Here is a 20395-nt window from a genome sequence, read left to right as displayed (position 1 = left end):
TAAAGTGAGACAAACTGATATAGAAACTGTTAGTTTAGACTTGGTGCCAAGGCTGAAGGTGTTCTTTGAAAGTGCTGGATTTTATCTCAGGAAGTTTTCTGGGGTTTAAAAAGCAGAGTCTGGATAAAGTTGTTTCTCCCTTTTTTTTTTTTTTTCTTTTTTCTTGGTTTCTGTGAACTCTCTCCCGTTTACTGTAGTTATTTGATTTTTTTTTTTTGGTAGAAAAGCTGGGATAAATCATGCCTCAAATATGAAACCTTAGATCATTACCTCTGCACGTCTCTGTCCTTTAAACTGTAGACGACTGGTGGTAAAGACCACCAGTAGGGCTGGGCGATATGACCCAAAATTCATATCTCGATATTTTTTACCTAGACGGCGATATAAGATATCGATTTTTTTTTTTATTTATTTATTTTTTTAAAGCCATAAAGTAAGAACAAAAATAGAGTTCTTAGTCAAAGCTGTGTCCCAGATGTCACACAGGCACTTTTCTTAACATAGAGCAGATGTACATAAAATTTACTCAAAAATAAATTATGAGCATTTATTAAATAATAATGCTCCATAAATAAAAGAAAACAATGTTGTTTTTGTGCATAACAAAAAGCTCACAATTGTGCAGTCACAATGTAAACTAAAAGACAATGAGCATAATAACAAAGACAGATTTCACAGCTGCTCTGTTCCCAACTTCTACTGTGTGACTGACAGCCTGGAGTTTGAAATCCTCTTCGTAACCACGTCTCTTAACAGGTGCCATTTATGGTCCTTATACACAGTAAGGTAATATTACGTTGAAGCACAGTACGTATCACTCCGTGAGGCTCCTCGGTAGCCGTAATGCTCTGACAATCCATCAAGCGGTGCAGCTCCGTAGCTTACCAAAGTCGTACTCAAACATTTTTGACAGATTGCTGAGCGCCGTGTTCCACATAAAATCGGTTCGCAGCCATCAAGCACAACCAGAATTCATACATAAGGCGCGCTGTCAACTTTTGAGAAAATGAAAGGATTTTAGTCCGTGCAGCACCTCTGGGCTGCATGGCGTTAGCGTGGTTAGCTCGTTAGCGTGGTTAGCTAGCTAACACGTTGACGCCGTCCAGCCCCACGCACGGGTTGATGCGCAGTAACTCGTTAACGGAGATTTACCGTGTCCATCTTGTCGCTTCCTGCAGGTGAAGCGATGGGGGAGGAGGGGGAGTTGTGTTCAGTGAAGGAGAGGCGAGGCCGAGTAACGTTGCGTCAAGACAAAAGTGGACGAAAGAGAGGCAAACTTGCGGCTATATAGTTATAATGTAACATAGACTATATCGATATAAAAGATATTGTCACATCTTATATCTCGTATAAAAATATATCGATATTTTTTTAAAAACTCGATATATCGCCCAGCTCTAACCACCAGTGAAGGAAAGGACTGACACGCACAGAGGTGCCAGAAATTGCATCAGTATCCCTGAAAACCCCAGCCGTGATTTGCAGGGGAGTAATTTTTCTGTCTAGAGACCAGCCCTAAATACAGCCAATGAAGAGGATGATAATGCAGCAATTAACAAGCTTTGAGGGTGAAAATTTATTTATTTATTTTTAACTTTGTTAAAATTTGTAACATTTTATTTGTCAAGCGTAACTTTATTCTGTTTTCGTAGTGGCTCCTATGGGTCACAATAAGCTAATGTTGATTGTTTTACATACTGCTGGGTAAGCTGACCTGGAGTATTATAGCACGTATGGTCATTTCATCTCAAATCAAGCAATTTGTGGAACATCTATCCCAAAAATCGGATGCAATATTTGAAAGTGGATCAAAAGACAGTTTAACAAAACACAATAACAGTAAAAAAAAAAAAATGTTAAAGGATTCGTATATGAAGCTACAATTTCACAGCATTGTTCAGACTTTGCATCATGAAATTTTTATGCATATCAGAGACGGTTTAGCAGAAGGCTTGGTTAAATTCAGATGGAGTGACCCTATATAAAGAGTTGAACTTTCACATGTCAGGTGAAAGTTCCTAAATTGATACCAGCAGGAGAGACAAATTGCTGGGAGCTTTGTGTCTGTTATTTATTTATTTATTTATTTGTTTTAAAAATGTGATAAATATGCTGATCCACCTGCTGTTGGGACCACAATTACAGCCACAGTAGTTTATTATTACTTTGATGTGAATACTATAAATGTGTATTTCTAATTGGTAACTAAATCTGTAAAATAAATGTAGCAGAGTAAATGCTGTGCAGTTTTTAACCTATGCTAGCTGTGGGTATCATGACGTGAACATGGGATGGCTGCTGTGGGCTGCTGCAGATTTAAGGGTCACAGCAAACTAAACAAGTAGTTTGTGTGCATATACAGTTTGTGTTTTTGCTTTGTGGATGGGAGCAGCTGAAAAAAATCACTTTTCTTCATATTTAAGCTTTTTGAACCTTCGAAATTGGATAAGCAGGGAAGTTAGATGGGTTTAATATTTAACTCTTGTTGTCTTTTACTTGCAAATTTTTGAACTACATTTAACAAGCATCGTATATTGTAGAAAAACATGATCTGGGTCCATTGTTTCTGTATGGACACACTGCAGCTCCACCATAAACTACGCCTCTGGTCATCTTTACTGTTGTAATGTTATTAACTTTTATGTTGAGAAATAATTTTTAGTTGAGAAGGGAGTGAAACCGTCATGCTGTTGAATCCTGTTCCCCCCCCTAGTGGCTCCTTCCTGCTGTGGCTTCCATGATAAGTTTAATCCGGTTACTTTCAGTGGCCTTTAAGTTTTCCTTTAATGTGTCACTCACCTACCTTTTTGTACCTATGGATATATGCAGATCACAGTGTGACTGTGTGACATTTTTGGAGTGCAGGAAATGAATTTGTCTATCTTTTCTAGAAGAAATATCTTTCATATTACAGTTAAGATATTAGTTTGATCATTACAGATACCACCACTACAGTGTCCACCCATTGTACAAATCTAGGAGGTTCCAGTTTTTCCAGATGTGCAGGTAACTTCTTACTGCCATCAAAGTACTTCTAAAAGAAAGAAGCCATATTTGGTTTGCTGGGACAAAGCACTGCAATGTCTGACCTGTCAGTTTTTCTATACAGCAATTTTGCTTAAAAAAAAAACAACCCATAAATGAATCGATACTGAATGTATCAATTAGGCTCCTCCCACCAGCTTCCAGTGGAGGCTGTGCTATTGCTCAAGTATAACCAAGAAACAGTGGATCATCATTACAATAACAGGGAGGGAAACATGCCTGCAACTACATGCAGAAATTGTTGTAAAACTCTAGTGTGGACTTGCATCAATGCAACTACACGATTTGCTCACATTTCCTGTTCAGTTGTTGATGGGCTCTTTGGGGTGAGGGGTGTGACAGGTGTCATCTTTGCTACTGCTGACTTCTCCCATAGATTTCCTTTTTTGATTTGTTGAGGGTCTTGTCTCTCTCCTGTAATGTTTTTACTACCAATTCCACCTCAATCAGTCCAAGACGCAACTTCATACTGCCCTCAGGGATCAATCCTCTAACATGTACCCATAATAAACTCTTATAATTAAATACATATTCTCCCAACGTTTCCTTAACACATGACCAAGAAATATGAGGATAAATTAAATGATTTATTTATGTATGTATTTATTATTATTATATTTATAATTCATGAAATCTAGTCTTACCAATCCTTTCTCAATTTGGGCCCTATTTCAGGAGGACCCACTTAAATCTGCTCTGTGGACTAATATTGGAATACATGTTTTGTTTTTTACTCAGCAAATTTATCCAGATAACTCAGTAAATCTGCTGCTTGGAGCAGTCCTCAGCAAAAAGAAGGCATTAAAACAGCGATAAATGTAAAGCTTCAACGAGTCCCCCCCCCCCCCCCCCAATGCCTGTGTACGCTGCACACTCAGTGTCGACCCAGCGGACTCTTCTTGGCTTTCGTTCAGAATCCATTTACGGGGGTTTGGTGTTAATAGCAAATTGGAGGGACTTTGAGCCAGCATTATTGAGAATGTGGCCCAGACTTTAGCCTTCCTCAAGTTTGCTAGCGCAGCTCTGTGTCCTACAGCCTCAGCACTAACAGCAAGATGCTGTCTGATTACTCCTCTGCAGGACAGACACTCAGACTGAAGATGAGGTGTCTCTTGATTGGCCACTGTAAAATTTAAATGAGTACAGCAGCTTTATTTACATACTGACGGTGCTAAATGTGCATTTTTTTAATGCACCGGTCTGATTAAGTTCAAAATATTTACTGCGTTAACAAACGTAGGTGTGTGCAGAGGTTTTTGTGTTTATAATCTCCATCAAGGCAAACTATTACGAACGTTTTTTAAGCATTTTAGGCACGTCAGTCTTATTCATGTGTAATCGTGCATTATAATTTGACCTTGCTGTACATCCAGTTCATATCCTCGTTCGTGTTATGTCCTTTCCTCCGTTCCAGCAGCTCAGGAGGAGGGGAAGCTGGTTGTTGCAGCAGGGCTTGTCCTTCCACTTAAATCTAGCTAATGGCATTAAAACATAGGGCAAGAAAATACACATGCCCAAAGGAGCGTTGTGTCCCTCACTACCCTGTGCTCTTCATTTGTGTATGTGTGTGTGGCTGTCTGATGAAAGACACAGTTCTGTCTCCCTCTGACCCTCACTGATGCTCTGCAGAGGTACCCAGAGCTCGCTGACTCACTCGGAAACAACCGGGCCACTTGGAGAAAATGGGATTTGATGCAGCCATGCAATGTCACCCGGGCTGAAAATGCCACTCGGTGCAAACACAAAGATTAGCACAGCTCTGTGGAAAGGGCTGTCCCTTGGACCAGTAAGGTGTGTGTCATAAAACTGTATTTACAGTTGCCAGGAAACAAAGTTCGCCATTGTGAGTCATTTAGGGTGGGTCATTAGGGAGCTCCTAATCACCCAAAAGTCAACATGTTCGATAACACCAAAAGTGGTTAAATCCACTTTTCAGTCAGTAGGATAGACAGACAGTTGTAGGCTTAAAGTGCAGCAATTTGGCCTGAGGAGTGGCCTCAAAGAGAGACAGTGTTTCCTTCCTCAAATTGTTTACCAAAGGATGGGGCCTATCTGTTGTCATTTTAAATTACCGTGGCCGGTGCTGTTACACTATTGTGTGCCACAGCATATAGGGTGCCAACAATACTTTGGCTCAGGGCCCCATTCTTTGACCAGCCATTCACGGGAGACTGATAGAGAAGGGATCCAGTTACCCACACAGGGATAACTGACGTTAGCTATTTCCATTAATACCAAGGATGCCTGTCAAGTCACTAATATTGGTATGAATCAGTCGACTTGCTCCTCAGCTGCTTCTTTCTGTCTTCTGTCTGGTGTTGAAACTATAGAAACAGCTTTCTACGCACTCGTCTCTTATCTAGATTCATAGAAGTGTAGACAACCTTTGTAATCAGTTATATTGTCCCAGCTGCCCAGAAGAAATCCAGTAACCCCCACTGATGGGCCCGCATATATATCCTCCTCAGTTTACAGGTTCCCTGCAGGTCACTGATGTCTGCAGATTAGGGGTTGATAAATTAAATTAATTACCAACATGAATAGGTGACACCTTCACATTTAAAAAAAGGTTACTTAACAAACACAACAGAATGTTTCTCGACTCCGTGTGGATGACATGTATATAATTAGACAGTTGTTTCAATAAATATTTGAAAGCAGTACCCAAGCCTTGCTTCATCACATCTCACTTTACATTAATAGTGACTTTACACCATAATGCGGTGCATCATCTTCGTCCTTTTCTCACCCCACATGCCACTGCCTGTTCACAGCCTTGTTACTTCCCGGATCGACTACTGCAACTCTCTTCTTTTTGGTCTTACTCAAAAATCCATCCACAAGCTCCAACGCGTCCAGAACTCTGCTGCTCGTATTATCACCAGGACCCCTTCTATCCATCACATCACGCCTGTCCTGCAGCAGCTTCATTGGCTCCTGGTCAAATATCACATCAATTTCAAAATACTGTTGTTCACATTTAAGACTATTCATCATCTCTCCCCTCCATACCTCCATCCCATCTCGGTGTCTGAGATCTTCTTCTCTTTCTCTCTCTGTCCCCTCTCCCCATCTTGCCACCATGGGGAGCATTTGTTTTATGTCTTATGCTTTTATGATTGTGTAAACGGCTTTCTTTTATGTTGCTTTTATTATTCTGCTGTGTACAGTTTCCTTGAGTGCTTTGAAAGGCGCTTTAAAAGAAAATTTATTATTAATAATAATAATAATAATAATAATAATAATAATAATAATAATAATAATAATAATAATAATAATAAAAAAAAGTTCACCAGAATGCAGACAATTAAAAGCTCAACATTCAAAATGCCAAAAACTCAAACATCAACTTTGACACAGGTTACTTCTTCAGCTCTGCAGTGTTTATAATGGTCTTTACTCTGCCAAGCCTCAGTGGCAGTAGAAATACCATTGTAAAATTGCATTTATTATTATTATTTTTTTTATTATTTTTTTAAAAAGACCTTTATTTCATTTTACAGTTTACATGGTACACATCATTTGAATGACTGTTACTGAAACTGAAGCATATCTGGATGCCTTTTATCTGGGTAACCCATTCAATCCTGTTAGTGTTTTACCACTTTGTGCTGATCATTCATACTTCTCACACCCGAACAACAGGAGCAGTTAAACTTTTGGACACTGTGATGTTTTTGTTTTGTTTTTTCATCATATCAGATTTTTGCTGGTATTTTATTAAATCCATTTTTTTTCCCTTTTAGCAGTGAAATGCTTCCCGAGCCTTTGCCTGCAACACAAGCCCAAACTAATGCACCCCTATATTTAACAGTTGAGGAGGGCTAAACACTGGCTTGATTGTCTCTGGGGGCAGCTAAACTTTTGCTGTGTGATAATTAAACTTTTTGCAGTTCACAAGGAAAATTAAACATAGATGTTTAAATTTTAAATGCCTACCTTTTGGCAATTTAGTTTGTAGAATTTGCCAACATATCTAGAGTAACGGGTCAACATAACCTGTTCCTGTCAACATAACCTTATTGATTTGTACTGACCTGACAGGTCATCTAAACAAGAGCAACACGTGAAGTGTAACTGTCTGTACTCCACTTGATAACGTCTCTGCTGCTCTTTTTAACTCCCTTTCCCTGCTTTTCTCTGCATTTTGTTCCCATCATTTATAACTAGTTTGCATTATTTCCCTTTTTTCTAACTGCTGTAGTCAGTCATCTGTAAAATTTAGCTCCAGTTTGTGACACGGCATATTTACTTCCCATAAAGACGCCAGTGTGTTCTGAGGGGGAAGTGCTTGCTGCACAGTAACAGCAGACAGGACTGCGACCTTAGCAGTCAAATATGCTGCACTGCTCCACGTCAGCTTTGCTTTACAGCTCAGACTGCTGGTCTCCTCTGTTTTACATTTGACAAGCCTGTTCCGAGTATTAGCTTAAGGGAAAGCACTTTTTCACACCATCATCTTATGTTTTGCAGTCCCGTTAACTTAATTTGATTCCCTGTGTCAGTTGTTGTTTTCAACTTCTTCGTTGTGTAGTGATGGAAGAAGCAGGTTGAGGACATGTTGAGACTGGCTTGTGTTTTGCTCTCTCTGCTTTTTTTTTTTTTTTTTTTTTTTTTCCCTAGAAGGAACACAGGGTGGAAGGCTTCACATCGCTGTAATGTTAGAGTCATATCCAAACCTGTAATAACAAGAAGCAGGAAGTTGAGTGTAGGTTCGACAAATTGGCCTTACACACATCACTTAATTTATTTTATTGTCTTTGTGATTATGAGCAGGTGAGCACAGACTTGACCCTGCTTAATGCAACTAAATACTCACCCACATGCACCCTGCAGCTGACTCCCAGATTTAATCGCATGTCTGGCATTCCCTCCCCCATCTGTCGTCCCCCGCTTTCCCGTCTATTTTTTTTCCTCTTGCCTTTTCCATTAAAACTAAAAGTAACAACAACAGTAAGAGTTCGCTGATAGAAAAACATGTTATGAAAGATTAGCTGTAGAGGTGAAAATGTTTCCTTTGCTATGACTCACAAACATAGCTGCCAGCCAAGTTCTGTCAAACAGGGACTTCAGCTGGTACTCCACCAGTCTTTTTGGCAGGTAACCAGCCCTAATTTGCATGCTTTGGTATTTTATTTAGGAAACCTTCTGATTACAGATACGGTCTTAAAGCGGAAAAATCAGGATGATCTCAGCTATTGAAGTGTCAGTGAACGTTTTTGGATGACTGATTTTATCCAGTTCTTCTCACTTTCTGCGTTTGTGTTTCTTCCCTGGCAGCTAATAAACGTAAAGGCTTGCAGTGGGTTATAGACATGACCATAGCGTACCCCAAAGCAAGACCGATGGACATCCAGACCTGGATCTTTGGCTACAGGCCTCCTACAGTCACACATGTACATTACAGGTAAGAATTAAATGTTGGATCGTTAAACTCTCCATTTACTTTTAGCATTTTCACATGAGATGCAGGGAACAGTAAACTAATCTGTCACATTCACAGGAGAGAAAACAGAACCACAATGCAAATGTACTTTGCAGCACGCGTGCAGCAAAGACTTTGTCGCATGAAAATCACATTACATCACAAAATCAGACAGCGCAATGTAGGGAGAGGCCCATGTTGCTGAATCTTGAACATGTTAGTTGTTAATTGAAGTGCTGTTGTCATATGCACACCGCACAGTTGTTACACTATTTTGTCAGTCTCCCTTCTGCCAGTGCAGTTATAAAAATCCTAATACGCATATTAACACTAAAATAAATACAAAGTTACGTCTGTGTCGGCAGAGAGAGTTGATCAGCCACAGTGTTACTGTGCTTGTTGTGTTTTCAGGTCATTATTTAAGGTCAGTTCTGTCATTCAGTTCACATAGGCCGCCTCCTTATGTCTTCCCAGCAAACAAAAGTTGTTGTTTTTTCTTTTTTAACAAAATAAAAATAAGCTTGAAATCAAGTCACTTAAGCTATAAATGCACTGGTATCAGACATTTAATGTCTATCTTAAGATGTTCAGGGATTTTTATTTATTTCCCTAAAGCTATTAAATTTGCTGATTTATCTCATCAGGCTGCTGTTCACATTTCTGTTTGAGGTTTTTTTTGTGTTGTTTTGTTTTTAAAGTGTGAAAGGGTTAGGAAACTTTAAAAAATAAAACCTTAAAACTAACAGCCAGAAGAATGTTAGCATTCAGATCCAGTTGTACCTGTTCAGCTGTTATCCATCCACTTGTGATTGTAAATTTGAGAGCACTGAATTTCACGTTGTTTTTTTGTGTGTATTGTAAGTTGTGTATTTTGTAATACTCTTTACTCTTCACTTTGGGTAAAGAGTATTACGTATTTACTCCCTGTAGAAAGTAGTTTGTTGCACCACCTTTGTATTACTTTTGTATTATTCTGTATTAGCACCTTCAGAATTAACAGTTGCAATCGTGTACATTAACTTTTTATATGCACACACATCATGCAAATCCCCAATTTAGTAAAGAAAACTGTTGTCAGTGTTTCCACTGTAGAAACAAGTACAGGTGCTAATGTACACCTGTTCATGTTTGCATTTGCTGCCTGATGGAAGTCAGCCTGCCTGTCTGGTTTGGGTCAGATGCTGCCCTTTATCATCACTCTGAACCTGAGGCCTCGCTGCTAGCATGGTCTTTGCAGGTGCTTGCATAGCTTTGATGTAGCATTGGCAGCTGAGCATGTTTTGCTCTTTACTGTCACATTCTTGACCCTTCGTTCTTTACTTCTCATCATTCTTTGTGTTGTAGCTGGTGCTCTTATTTTAGTCCCGACTCCCACATAAATTTATGTCAAGCAAGTGTTTTGAGAGGTTTATTTCTTTCTCTTTTTTCCTTTTTTTTTTTTTTTTTTTTTGAGGGAGGGTCCAGCCATCGTACAGATAATAATGAACTTAAGCTGGTTGCATATGTATGTTCAACTCTGTTTGGATTGGCAGATGGCTTGTGCTGATTTCTTTTCCTACTAAAGATAGGAAATCAACTCTTTGGTGTCTTTTTACACCGAATTATGCTCACTGTTCTCACTTTAAAGAAGTGCAGTATGCACCAAAAGTGACATCACAGCTACTGGTACACATACCACTTGTGCGTCTTTTCGACTGGTTGTTCACATTTCAATTTTGAGCTCATCCTGATGAAAGATGGCTCAGCTTAAACCACATCAAGGAGTCGACCTGTCCACAATGCACAAATGAAACTTGCACACAATTGCCACCTGATGGATCTTCGCCCAAATTGTGCTCGAGGTTAAATTTGTAATTTAATGTGCAATAACCTGTGAAATGTGATGAATTGTGAGCTGGATGAAGTACTACGTCGTTCTGGTTGTAAATTGGAAAACATGTCTTAGTTGGAGGCACGAGTGTGCGATCGAGTTGGTCTTTATTGCCACTTAAATGTCATTTTAGTACAGAAGCTCAGAGATTGTCAAATTACAGGGAGGGGGGGAATACTGCAGAAAAGGTGAGAGGTTCTGGAAAAAGATGTGAGAGAGACAAAAGCAGTCTCTTTGGTTTCTGTTTAGACTTTATCTGCTTCTGTGCCGCTGCTGATGCGTAAGCGTTTTTTCTGAGAGGTGGCACTCATCAATCAGGAGAAGACTGCAGGGAGTCTGCTGCACCTCAAGCGACAGGATAAATGGTTACAGGGCTGTGGCGAAATTACAAGGTGGCACACGCAACCACCAATGTGGTGACTATAAACTTCGATTTACTCTTTTCTTCAGCAGCAACAAAGCAGCTGCAGCTGCACCAACCCAACTTTGCCTTTCCGTTTTTACCTCACAGTATGCTAATAGTGATGCCTTTAGCAAATGTTAATATTGTAATATTAGTGAGATAATATTTTAGCAAAGTGTCAGGAATAGTCTGGCCATCCTAATACACACCTGTAGACATAGGACACTGAGCATTAGTATTCACTGGACATGCTCTGCCAATGTAAACAGGAAGCAGGAGGTTGGTTGCTTAGACAAAACAGGAAGAAGAGCAATGAGTACAAGACTAGTGATTACTTTGCTTGGACCTTAAGTGGAGCCTATATGCAAAGGCAGTCATGTTGGCAGGAAACCTGTTAACGTTGGGAATCATTGCAAAGCAAATATGGTGACACATTAGTGCAGTATGAGCAGCATTATGGGATCATTATGGAAAAGCAGCACACACAAGTGGGATGAATTCACAGATGGTATGTGAGCCTTGATATAATAATGTTTTGGCTTAATTTGTGTGACTGATAAGATCTAATCAGGAAATGAATGTGGGTGTGTGCTTCATAGTTTCCAAAAGTCCCCAGTTCTGCCCTTTTGAGACTAAATTATAATTCAAATTATAGCTGAAACTGGGTCAGCAGCATTTTTTTTTTTTTTTTAAAAAGTCTCAGTTTTAGGGTTCCTAAAACCCCCACTAGTGTGGACATTGGGTTTAATACTACTGTGGATGTGTCTCATGAATTTTAAATATTCTTGGGATTAGCGGAAGTAGTTTTCCCTTGCGAGGCAGGTTCAACCACTGCTGTAAAATTCTGACATTAAAGAATTAAAAGATGCCTTCAGTTTTCACCCTTCATACCTGTCTGATTTGGCTTCTGGCTGAACCTTATCTAGCAGCATAAAAACAAACAAAAAACAGATCAGACTTTATATGTTTGCTCTTTAACGACTGCCCCCTTTGGAGTAAACATGTGCCAGTACCTGTCTATGATAGGCTTTAGTATATGTGAAATATTGAGAAAATCAGGATCCGATGTCCGGGTGTTTAAAAAATACATCTGGAAAAACAAAATGTAGAAATAAGCTACAGTATATGGCTGCCATCTTAAGAATATTCCTCTTCGTATGAAAAGCAAATGCAGGTGTCACTCCACGTTGTCCTGCTCTCTTTGCCCTTCAGATTCTCCTCTCTATTGCTTTTCTATCCACTTGAGGATAAAGTGAAGGTGGGCCAGGATTAGATTTTCTGTAGACTGTGTTCAAGATGAATATAATCCCCTAGGGTAGATCAGAAAAGATGTATCCAGGCATCAAAGCAGTAGTCATCAGGTAGAAGTCACAGTGAGCCTAAATGTTGCCTTGAACAACTTCCTCAAACAGCTCAGGTGTGTGTCTACACCTTGGTGTGATAGAGGTTGATTTATGAACCCTGGCCCATCGCCCCCTCTCTAGAGAGGCCCCTCTGCTCACTTTGTCTGCGACTAAGAATTCATCAGCTCTGTAATTAGAGGGGATGCTGGATTCTCTTCCCCACCTCCGAGACTCTCTAATCAGCCATCGATACAATCAGCTTCCCCTGTTCTGTCAGCATCTCTGCAGCCAGGGGATGGACAAGAAGCCACCCGACTACAGTTGTTACAAGCGTGCGCACTCAGTTCCATGCCGTGCAGACAGTGCTGATCATAGACAACTTAGACCCATGCTGGTACAGGTGCAGAGTCAACAAGAGGATTAATCTCCTTGCTGATCAAGGGAGCGCTGTAGGGGAGTGAGCAATGCGATGCACTTTGGTGATGCGAATAGGAGACGCGGGTGGACAAGTGCTACCCTACAGCGGTGTTTCTGCTGGGTCAGTTAAGGGGAATTTTTATTGTGAGAGTAGCATTTAATCACTGTCATGGCTACAAATAATTCAGAATAAGGAATGCCGTGAAAGATTGCCGTTTTTCAGGCAGTTTTTATTTTTTGTAATTCTTGGCTCTGGAATATTCCACTGAGAGCAGATATCCCTAAAATGGTCATCTTGGGCACAAAACTCAGAAGAGCTGCGCCAAGTCCAAGTATAAGATATAAAAGGATTATTTTTAAACTTTGATGGTAGCTTTGCATGATTCAGAGTACAAAAACAAAATATGGTGCTGGAAATAAGCCCATCTCCACTTGATACTCAGGATGCATGATTCTAGAGGGATTACATGGACTGATGAGTATTTTCCCTCCATAACACTAAACACCTTGAGTCATATTTTAACAAGGATAGTCAAAATCAAAGCTAGTAGTACAGTTGAACTAAAATAAATGAAGAAATGTAGTTTACTTAATGCTTACTCAATGGAGCTAGTAGTTAACACAATGGGGTTCCTTTTTTTGTATCGAAAAAACATCGAACCGTGACACCAAAGTATCAAACCGAACCGTGAATTTTGTGTATCGTTGCACACCTAGTTAACACCTGGGGTGATGATAAGTTTTGTATGAAATAACAATACAACTTTAGCAATGTTTATTTCCAAGGCAACTGGTGTTTTTTAAACGTACGTATGTAGATGCGTGCAAGTGAATGCACCTTCACTGTAAATGCCTTGGAAACAACATTCATAAGATGTTTGCTAGCCCTGAAAGATGTCAACTTAAATTAAGAAAACAAACAGTAATGCAGAAGTCAGTGGTGAAGCTGTGTGTTTTGTTTGTGGATAGCTGATTGCTGAGTTTAAGGCTTATAATTTGAATCATCATTACAAGAGCTTGACTGATGCAGAGCCGGAAGGGGCATCTGAACCTCTGCTAGCAAAGCCGCATCATGTTTATAATTGTACCATCTACTCTTACCAGTAGTAGTTTATAACATTAATACTGAACAGACTTGAGTTCGTTGTATGGTGCGGCCTTCCACAGTTTCTAATGTGGCCCCCTTTGGGAAAATTAGTTGCCCACCGTTGCTGTGCTATTATGCTGCCTTGTGAATTGCTCATTTTATCCCAAAAGATGATCCATAGACATCACATACAGAGTAAGCGGCTGTGACACCAAGTTGAAAGTCATCTGTAGGATTATCATGATTCAGCAGGGAGACTGTTTGAGAGAGAGATTTCTGACTGTCCACTCAGCTTAGTAAAAGAGTGATTTCACCCATTTAGCGGGTCGTGTTATGTTTTTTTTGCATACACCCCCATCCCACAAGCAAAAAACCCATTAACTCAATACCACAGCAGCATAAAAATGGTTTGTTGTTTGTCTCTCTTTTTGAGATGCTGGGTATTTTTAGTTTTCCTCTAGTTATTTCCAGCTTTCTAAGCGCGAGATATGTATGTCAGCTAGATGTTTGCTGTAGTTTGGGTGCATTCAGGTCCAGCGGTTACAGAAGGCAGGTCGTGTTGATGCGTCGGGGATCCTGCAGTTAACTGCTTCAGCCTGACTGTTTCTGTGTTAACTGAGCTTCATTATAAGCTGCTGTCTTCCTCCCGTGTTATCGCTTTAAGGGGGCTCCAAAGGTGCTGGCTACCCTCTGAGCTTCAGCTACACAACGGGCAGCTGAATTTTGGGTAATGATGTAGATGGATCCATGTTGAACACCTCTGCTTCACTATTCCAGTCCTCATCCCTCAACTCCACCCTCCCTCGCTGTGTCTCCTGCCCTCTCTCCGTATAATCTCAGCCTCCCAGATTGCGGCATCATAAGCTCTCTGTGAATGGCAGATGGAAGAGCTAGGTGGGTGTACAGAGGCCGAACGAGGGCAGCGGTGGGTGTTAAATATGGTGAAATCCTTCTTTCTAAATGTACCTTGTCCTCCTTTTTTTTTTTTTTTTTTTTGCTGCTGTGTACATTTCTGAAAGCTGCTGTTTAGAAAATATCTGAAAGGTGACATGATTTACGGATTCTGGAGTCTGCCTGGTCATCACATGGGTGCTTTTGAGCCACACACCTGGCTTTCCAGACTCACATAGAAGTGTTGAGCTTGCAAACTGCACATATAGCTTTGTTAAAATATATAACACATTCCCCTCTCTGAGCCCTTACATAGTACATACATGTAGAGCTGGGCGATATATCGAGTTTTTAAAACATATCGATATATTTTTATACGAGATATAAGATGTGACAATATCCTTTATATCGATATAGTCTATGTTACGTTATAACTATATAGCCGCAGGTTTGCCTCTCTTTCGTCCACTTTTGTCTTGACGCAACGTTACTCCGCCTCGCCTTCATTGAAGACAACTCCCCCTCCTCCCCCATCGCTTCACGTGCAGGCAGCGACAAGATGGACACGGCAAATCTCCGTTAACGAGTTACTGCGCATCGCCCCATGCGTGGGGCTGGACGGCGTTAACGTGTTAACGAGCTAAACATGCTAACGAGCTAACCGCGCTAACCCTAAAATCCTTTCATTTTCTCAAAAGTTGACAGCGCGCCTTATGTATGAATTCTGGTTGTGCTTGATGGCCGCAAACCGATTTTATGTGGTACACGGCGCTCAGCAATCTGTCAAAAATGTTTGAGTACGACTTTGGTAAGCTACGGAGCTGCACCGCTTGATGGATTGTCAGCGCATTACGGCTACCGAGGAGCTTCGCGGAGTGATACGTACTGTGCTTCAACGTAATATTACCGTATTGTGTGTGTATAAGGACCATAAATGGCACCTGTAAGAGATGTGGTTATGAAGCGGATTTCAAACTCCAGGCTGTCAGTCACACAGTACAAGTTGGGAACAGAGCAGCTGTGAAATCTGTCTGTCTTTGTTATTACGCTCAGCGTCTTTTAGTTTACATTTTGACTGCACAATTGTGAGCTCTTTGTTTAGCACAAAAACAACATTGTTTTCTTTTATTTATGGAGCATGATTATTTAATGAATGCTCATAATTTAATTTTGAGTAATTTTTCATGTACATCTGTGCTGTATGTTAATAAAAGTGCCTGTGTGACATCTGGGACACAGCTTTGACTAAGAACTCTCTTTTTGTTCTTACTTTATGGCTTAAAAAAAAAATATCGAGATATATATCTTATATCACCATCCAGCTAAAAAATATCGAGATATGGATTTTGGGTCATATCGTCCAGCCCTACATACACGCTGTGTGCTAATCAATGTCCCAACATTACTCTCAGGATCAGTACGTCTCATGTGTCTTACCTGTAACAGTATGAGTGTTTTTGTGATTATAGATTGCATGTTGCAATAAAAAAAAAAAAAAAAAAACAGGAGTAGAAGGCATAGTTTTATTTCCTAAAGCTTAGGGTCTTCAAAGGGCTGGTGTTGCTATAGAAACCCATTAAAGGAAGCATCCCCCACCCGTGTTTGCTCCACTCGATAGTGAACCCTCGTCCAGAGGCTCATTAGCAGAGTAGTCAGATATTTCGGTAGAATTAGCAGTGCCTCAATGGAAAAGTCCTGCATTTGTTAACATCTAAAGCTTCTCTTCTTCTTCATGCGTATCAGCTTCTCACCAGTGCTTCTCATGTTTTTGGCTGAAAGTTGTTCTGTTACCAGTGATTAGACACGCAATATTACTTGACTGGTTTGTCATTGTGCAAAATTGAGACGTCACCACTGCTGTATGAACATTGATAATTGTGCTTCAGGCTGCACTGGACTAGCTGCTTTCATCTCATGAAGAAGAATGTACCTCTGAGATTAGAGAGGTGGCGAGGGGTTTTTTGTTTTTATTTTTTTTCCCCTCTTTCCAGCCAGTTTCTATTAACCCTTCTTCACTTCCCGGCCTTTTTTTTGAAGCTTTAAATGAAATTAAATCCAGTGAGTTTTAAGTATTGTAAATTTAAAATTAGAAAAGGGAAACACTGGGATTTTATCAGCACTCATTATTGACAGACAGAGTTGAGGTGTCTGATGCAAATATGCAGCTTGGAGCATTGCCACATTTAGATTTTTATTTTATTTTTTATATGTTTTTTTTATAAATAAGAGTTTTTGTGTTTCATGTCGCTCTGTCAGTTGGTGGGAATATTTTGATGTGTGAATAATGTAGTGGATTAAAAAGGCCTACATTTACCTCAGATACCTGAATATCTACGTCATGCAGTATATAATATGAACTACAGAAGTAGTTCATATTGGGAAACCTTAAAGGAACTTAAGTGCTTTATTTTACTGTATTTGTGTGTGTTTGTGTGTGTGTGTGTGTGTGTGTGTGAGAGAGACCTAGTTAAAATGACCTTTATGAATCCGCGTAAATAACAGGATGCTCTGACATCTGTGTTGTGACCGTTAAGTTAGTTCAGGACTGGTGCCACGTCTACGTTTGACAGTGGTTTTAATGCCCTTACTCTTAACCTCTGCAGTGATAACAGGTCGATGCTCCCCTGATGGCCCTTAATCTCTGCAAGACAAGAGCAGTAGTCTGTCGAGGGGGGGTGTGTGTGGTCACTTTAACAAGGTGAAACTTTGATCTTGCCACGTGGATGCAAAAGATCAAAGTTGAGGCAAAAACATGAGTGTTTGTTGGTAACTGTTTAACATGCTTGGGTTAAGGAAATAAAAATTTGGGCCTCAAGTTGATGTTTCTGTTCATACAGTTTCAGCTGCTATGGGGAAATCATGCTGCTACTGAGGCTTGATACTGAAGACGTGGTGCGTCTTTGTGTACTGAATCGGAAAACAACTTTACAAAATAAGTGGTCAGTCGTGGCACATTGCTGCCCCTCTCTGAGCCTGGCTCTGCCAGAGGTCTCTTCCTGTTAAAAGAGAGTTTTTCCATCCTACTGTGACCAAGGGTTTGTTCATAGGTCGTCTGATTGTTGTATTATTGTAGGGTCTTTACCGTACAGTTTAAAGTGCCTCGAGGCGACTGTCGTTATGATTTGGTGCTATATGAATAAAGCTCAACTGAATTGAACTGAGTTAAAAGTATTGTGAATTAGTTTTATATAGGGCTGCTCGATTATGGCAAAAATGATAATCACGATTATTTTCACTGAAATTGAGATCTCGATTATTTGACGATATTTATTTAACCCTTACGACCTACTATAGAACCAAGTCCGCCAGAGCTTATATTATTTTTTTTACATGTTGTAGTGCCATTTTTGGGAGCATTTCAAGTTGCTATACAACTGTTATAGCCCATATTTTAATAATATGTATACATTAAGTCCATAGTAACTACATTAATTGCAAAAAAGTGCAATAAACTACAAAAAAATTGAAAATCGTTTTTGTTTTGTTTTTTTTACATATATTTCTACTTGGAGAAATTTAAGAGGTTTATCCCTCAAAACTTTAAATACAAAAAAGTTGCAAAAAATAGTTTACAACAACAGGAAATTTATTTTGAGTGTCTTCATAGTTTTATTTTGGAGATACACAATTTTTATATACTGCAGGAAAAACGAAAAAACAATCCTATGATGCAAATTTGCAAAGAAAACAGCAGGTGCATCAAAATAAACTATTTCCAGCAGTGCAATACGAGTTCTAAGCATCACAGAAACTATTCAGAAAAGTCAAACATGACTTATAAAAACACCAGTATAGGCTTTTAAGCTCCTACAAGTAAAAAACTACATTTTCCACGAAAATGACATCACTTCCGGTTTCGGGCAGGAAATGGCGGACATGCGATAGTTCGCGTTGATGTCGGTTTCACTGTGGGAAGTGTTAGGAACAGCTGATCGGATCGGCAAAGCGTGTTTCTGGAATATTATGTTTTTGTTCCTGCAAGCGCTTTTTATGCAGTTTTTGCAAAGCTTTATGTGGAAGGAAACCGTGACCGAGGACAAGCTGATGGCATAAGATGTAAGTACAACTCCTCTGGTTTCATATGCAAAAAAAAAAATATTGCGCTAGCTTACCCGGTTCAGGTTCTACAGGGATTTAAAAATAGTTACACAAAACGGAGCATGCTGCTCTGACCAGCTTTAAAGGGTTAACAATAACAACGTATTGAATAATGACTTTAAAAAATAATATAAAATAGTGTGCAACACCACTGAAGTTTTTTTTACCTCTCTTTTCAACCAACGGCAGTCACTTTCCTCTCCAAATAACTTCTGCTTAGCTTTCCGAGCTTCCCTCGGGTCCTCTTAATCAGCGGTCTCCAACCTTTTTTGCGCCACGGACCGGTTTATGCCCGACAATATTTTCACGGACCGACCTTTAAGGTGTCGCGGATAAATGAGGGAGGGGCTAATAATCGGCTCAGTCATTTTTAATGATCGTTGAAAGCCCAGATCGTAATCGTGATTAAAATTCGATTAATTGAGCAGCCCTAGTTTTATATGTGAAGGGAAAAGTACCATTCCTCCCTCTGCCTGTGGTCTTTTTATATCTGTTTTGGTCGTGCCTCTTGATGCCAGCATCAAACCATTTCCTCCAGTACAGACAGTCTTGAGACGGAGAGGAAGCAGATTAAAGACTAAATGGAGCAATTAACGAGCACACTCCTACCATCCCTCAACTTCTCTCTGATTGCAGATAAGGGCTTCTTGGTGTTTCACAAGCAGCGACCCTTAGGATTCTCAGAGAGCATGCGTGTGGTTTGCTTTGGGATTGGCACTGACCTCGAGGAAATCACATGACCGCTGTTGTGGTGTGTTGTTGTAGCATAGTAGAAATAAAACACTTGTTGTTGTTTCATCTTGTGCAGTGTACCTTCACTCTTCAGGAAGACTGATAGTTTGAAATCAGAGGCGGCAGGTTTTTTGCATGCTGTTGAAAACATTTATCTATATGAGAAAGATACAGGAAGAGGAACAGGAGGCTTTTTTTCTCTTTTTGTCCCTGAGCTACGCTGGCCAGTAATCTTAATATTCACCTTCTGCACCATTGTGTCCAAGTGCAGATCTCCCAGACATAGTCTTTATTTCCCGAGATTTCACAGCCGGAGATTTAGGACCTTATAGAGTCCCCAAACAATGACTGGCTTCGCTCCAAAGAGTCTTGTCGAGTGGACAGGCTTTTACAGCCACTGTCCAAATTTAATTAGCTTCCTACGCCGGTTCAGAGTGGAAACAGTATCTCAAGAATAAGAGCTGTACAGAAGCTAAATGACTCAATCAAGACTGTAAATATGAAGGCCTTAAAGCTTCTTATTTACTCTGTTTATTACCCTGATTTGTTTTCCTGGTGAATAAACACGTGCACATCAATCCAAGAAAATTATGCTATTAAAATTGGTCATTTATTCACCGAAGTCCTGAAAATGACTGCAGTAGTTTGTACATCACATGTCAGTGAGGATCTATGTCCTCTGCTGCCCGTAGCGCAGGTCAGCACACTGTAAAAGCCTGACGTTGAAGGTTATTGACAGGAGAAACTGCTGCTCTCCCCCAGCTGTCTGTCCGTTCGCCAGAGTTTCAGGTTAACAAGCGAGTCGGTGCCAAGTGGGTTAGGGTGGAAATGAGAGCGCAGCCGTGGCCCCGCGCCAACACATCACCGCCGGTTCTTTGCTTCCGCCGCCACCGTTGTTGTACGCTGTAACACGTGGTGCTGAAACTATGCACACAGCAGATACAAACACCACCATACTCTGTTTCTCTCTCAGCACAACATTGGCACAGCAGAGCAGCGTTTCATTTTTCACACCACTGCAAACGCAGCGGAGCATTGTTAGAGAGCGCTCGGCTCGTCCTCCGGCAGCCACTGTAATGATGCG

General features: G+C 40.3%; 1 protein-coding gene across 2 annotated transcripts in view; it reads left to right on the top strand.

The window, feature by feature from the left end:
* Positions 1 to 20395, top strand: part of lpgat1 (lysophosphatidylglycerol acyltransferase 1) — a 65137-nt gene that overhangs the window by 35686 nt on the left and 9056 nt on the right. For both annotated transcript variants that reach the window (XR_003274601.1, XM_026193997.1), the window contains exon 6: positions 8326 to 8452. Coding sequence is in view for 1 of the 2 variants with exons in the window: in XM_026193997.1 (XP_026049782.1) it covers positions 8326 to 8452 (127 nt within the window). In the remaining variant the exon portion in view is untranslated. The remainder of the gene's footprint in view (positions 1 to 8325; positions 8453 to 20395) is intronic.

The sequence above is a fragment of the Astatotilapia calliptera genome, chromosome 15, assembly GCF_900246225.1.
Source record: "Astatotilapia calliptera chromosome 15, fAstCal1.2, whole genome shotgun sequence".
In the NCBI taxonomy this organism is placed as follows: domain Eukaryota; kingdom Metazoa; phylum Chordata; class Actinopteri; order Cichliformes; family Cichlidae; genus Astatotilapia; species Astatotilapia calliptera.
Note: the sequence above shows the minus strand (reverse complement) of the source record. Positions and strands in the feature narration are given on the sequence as shown.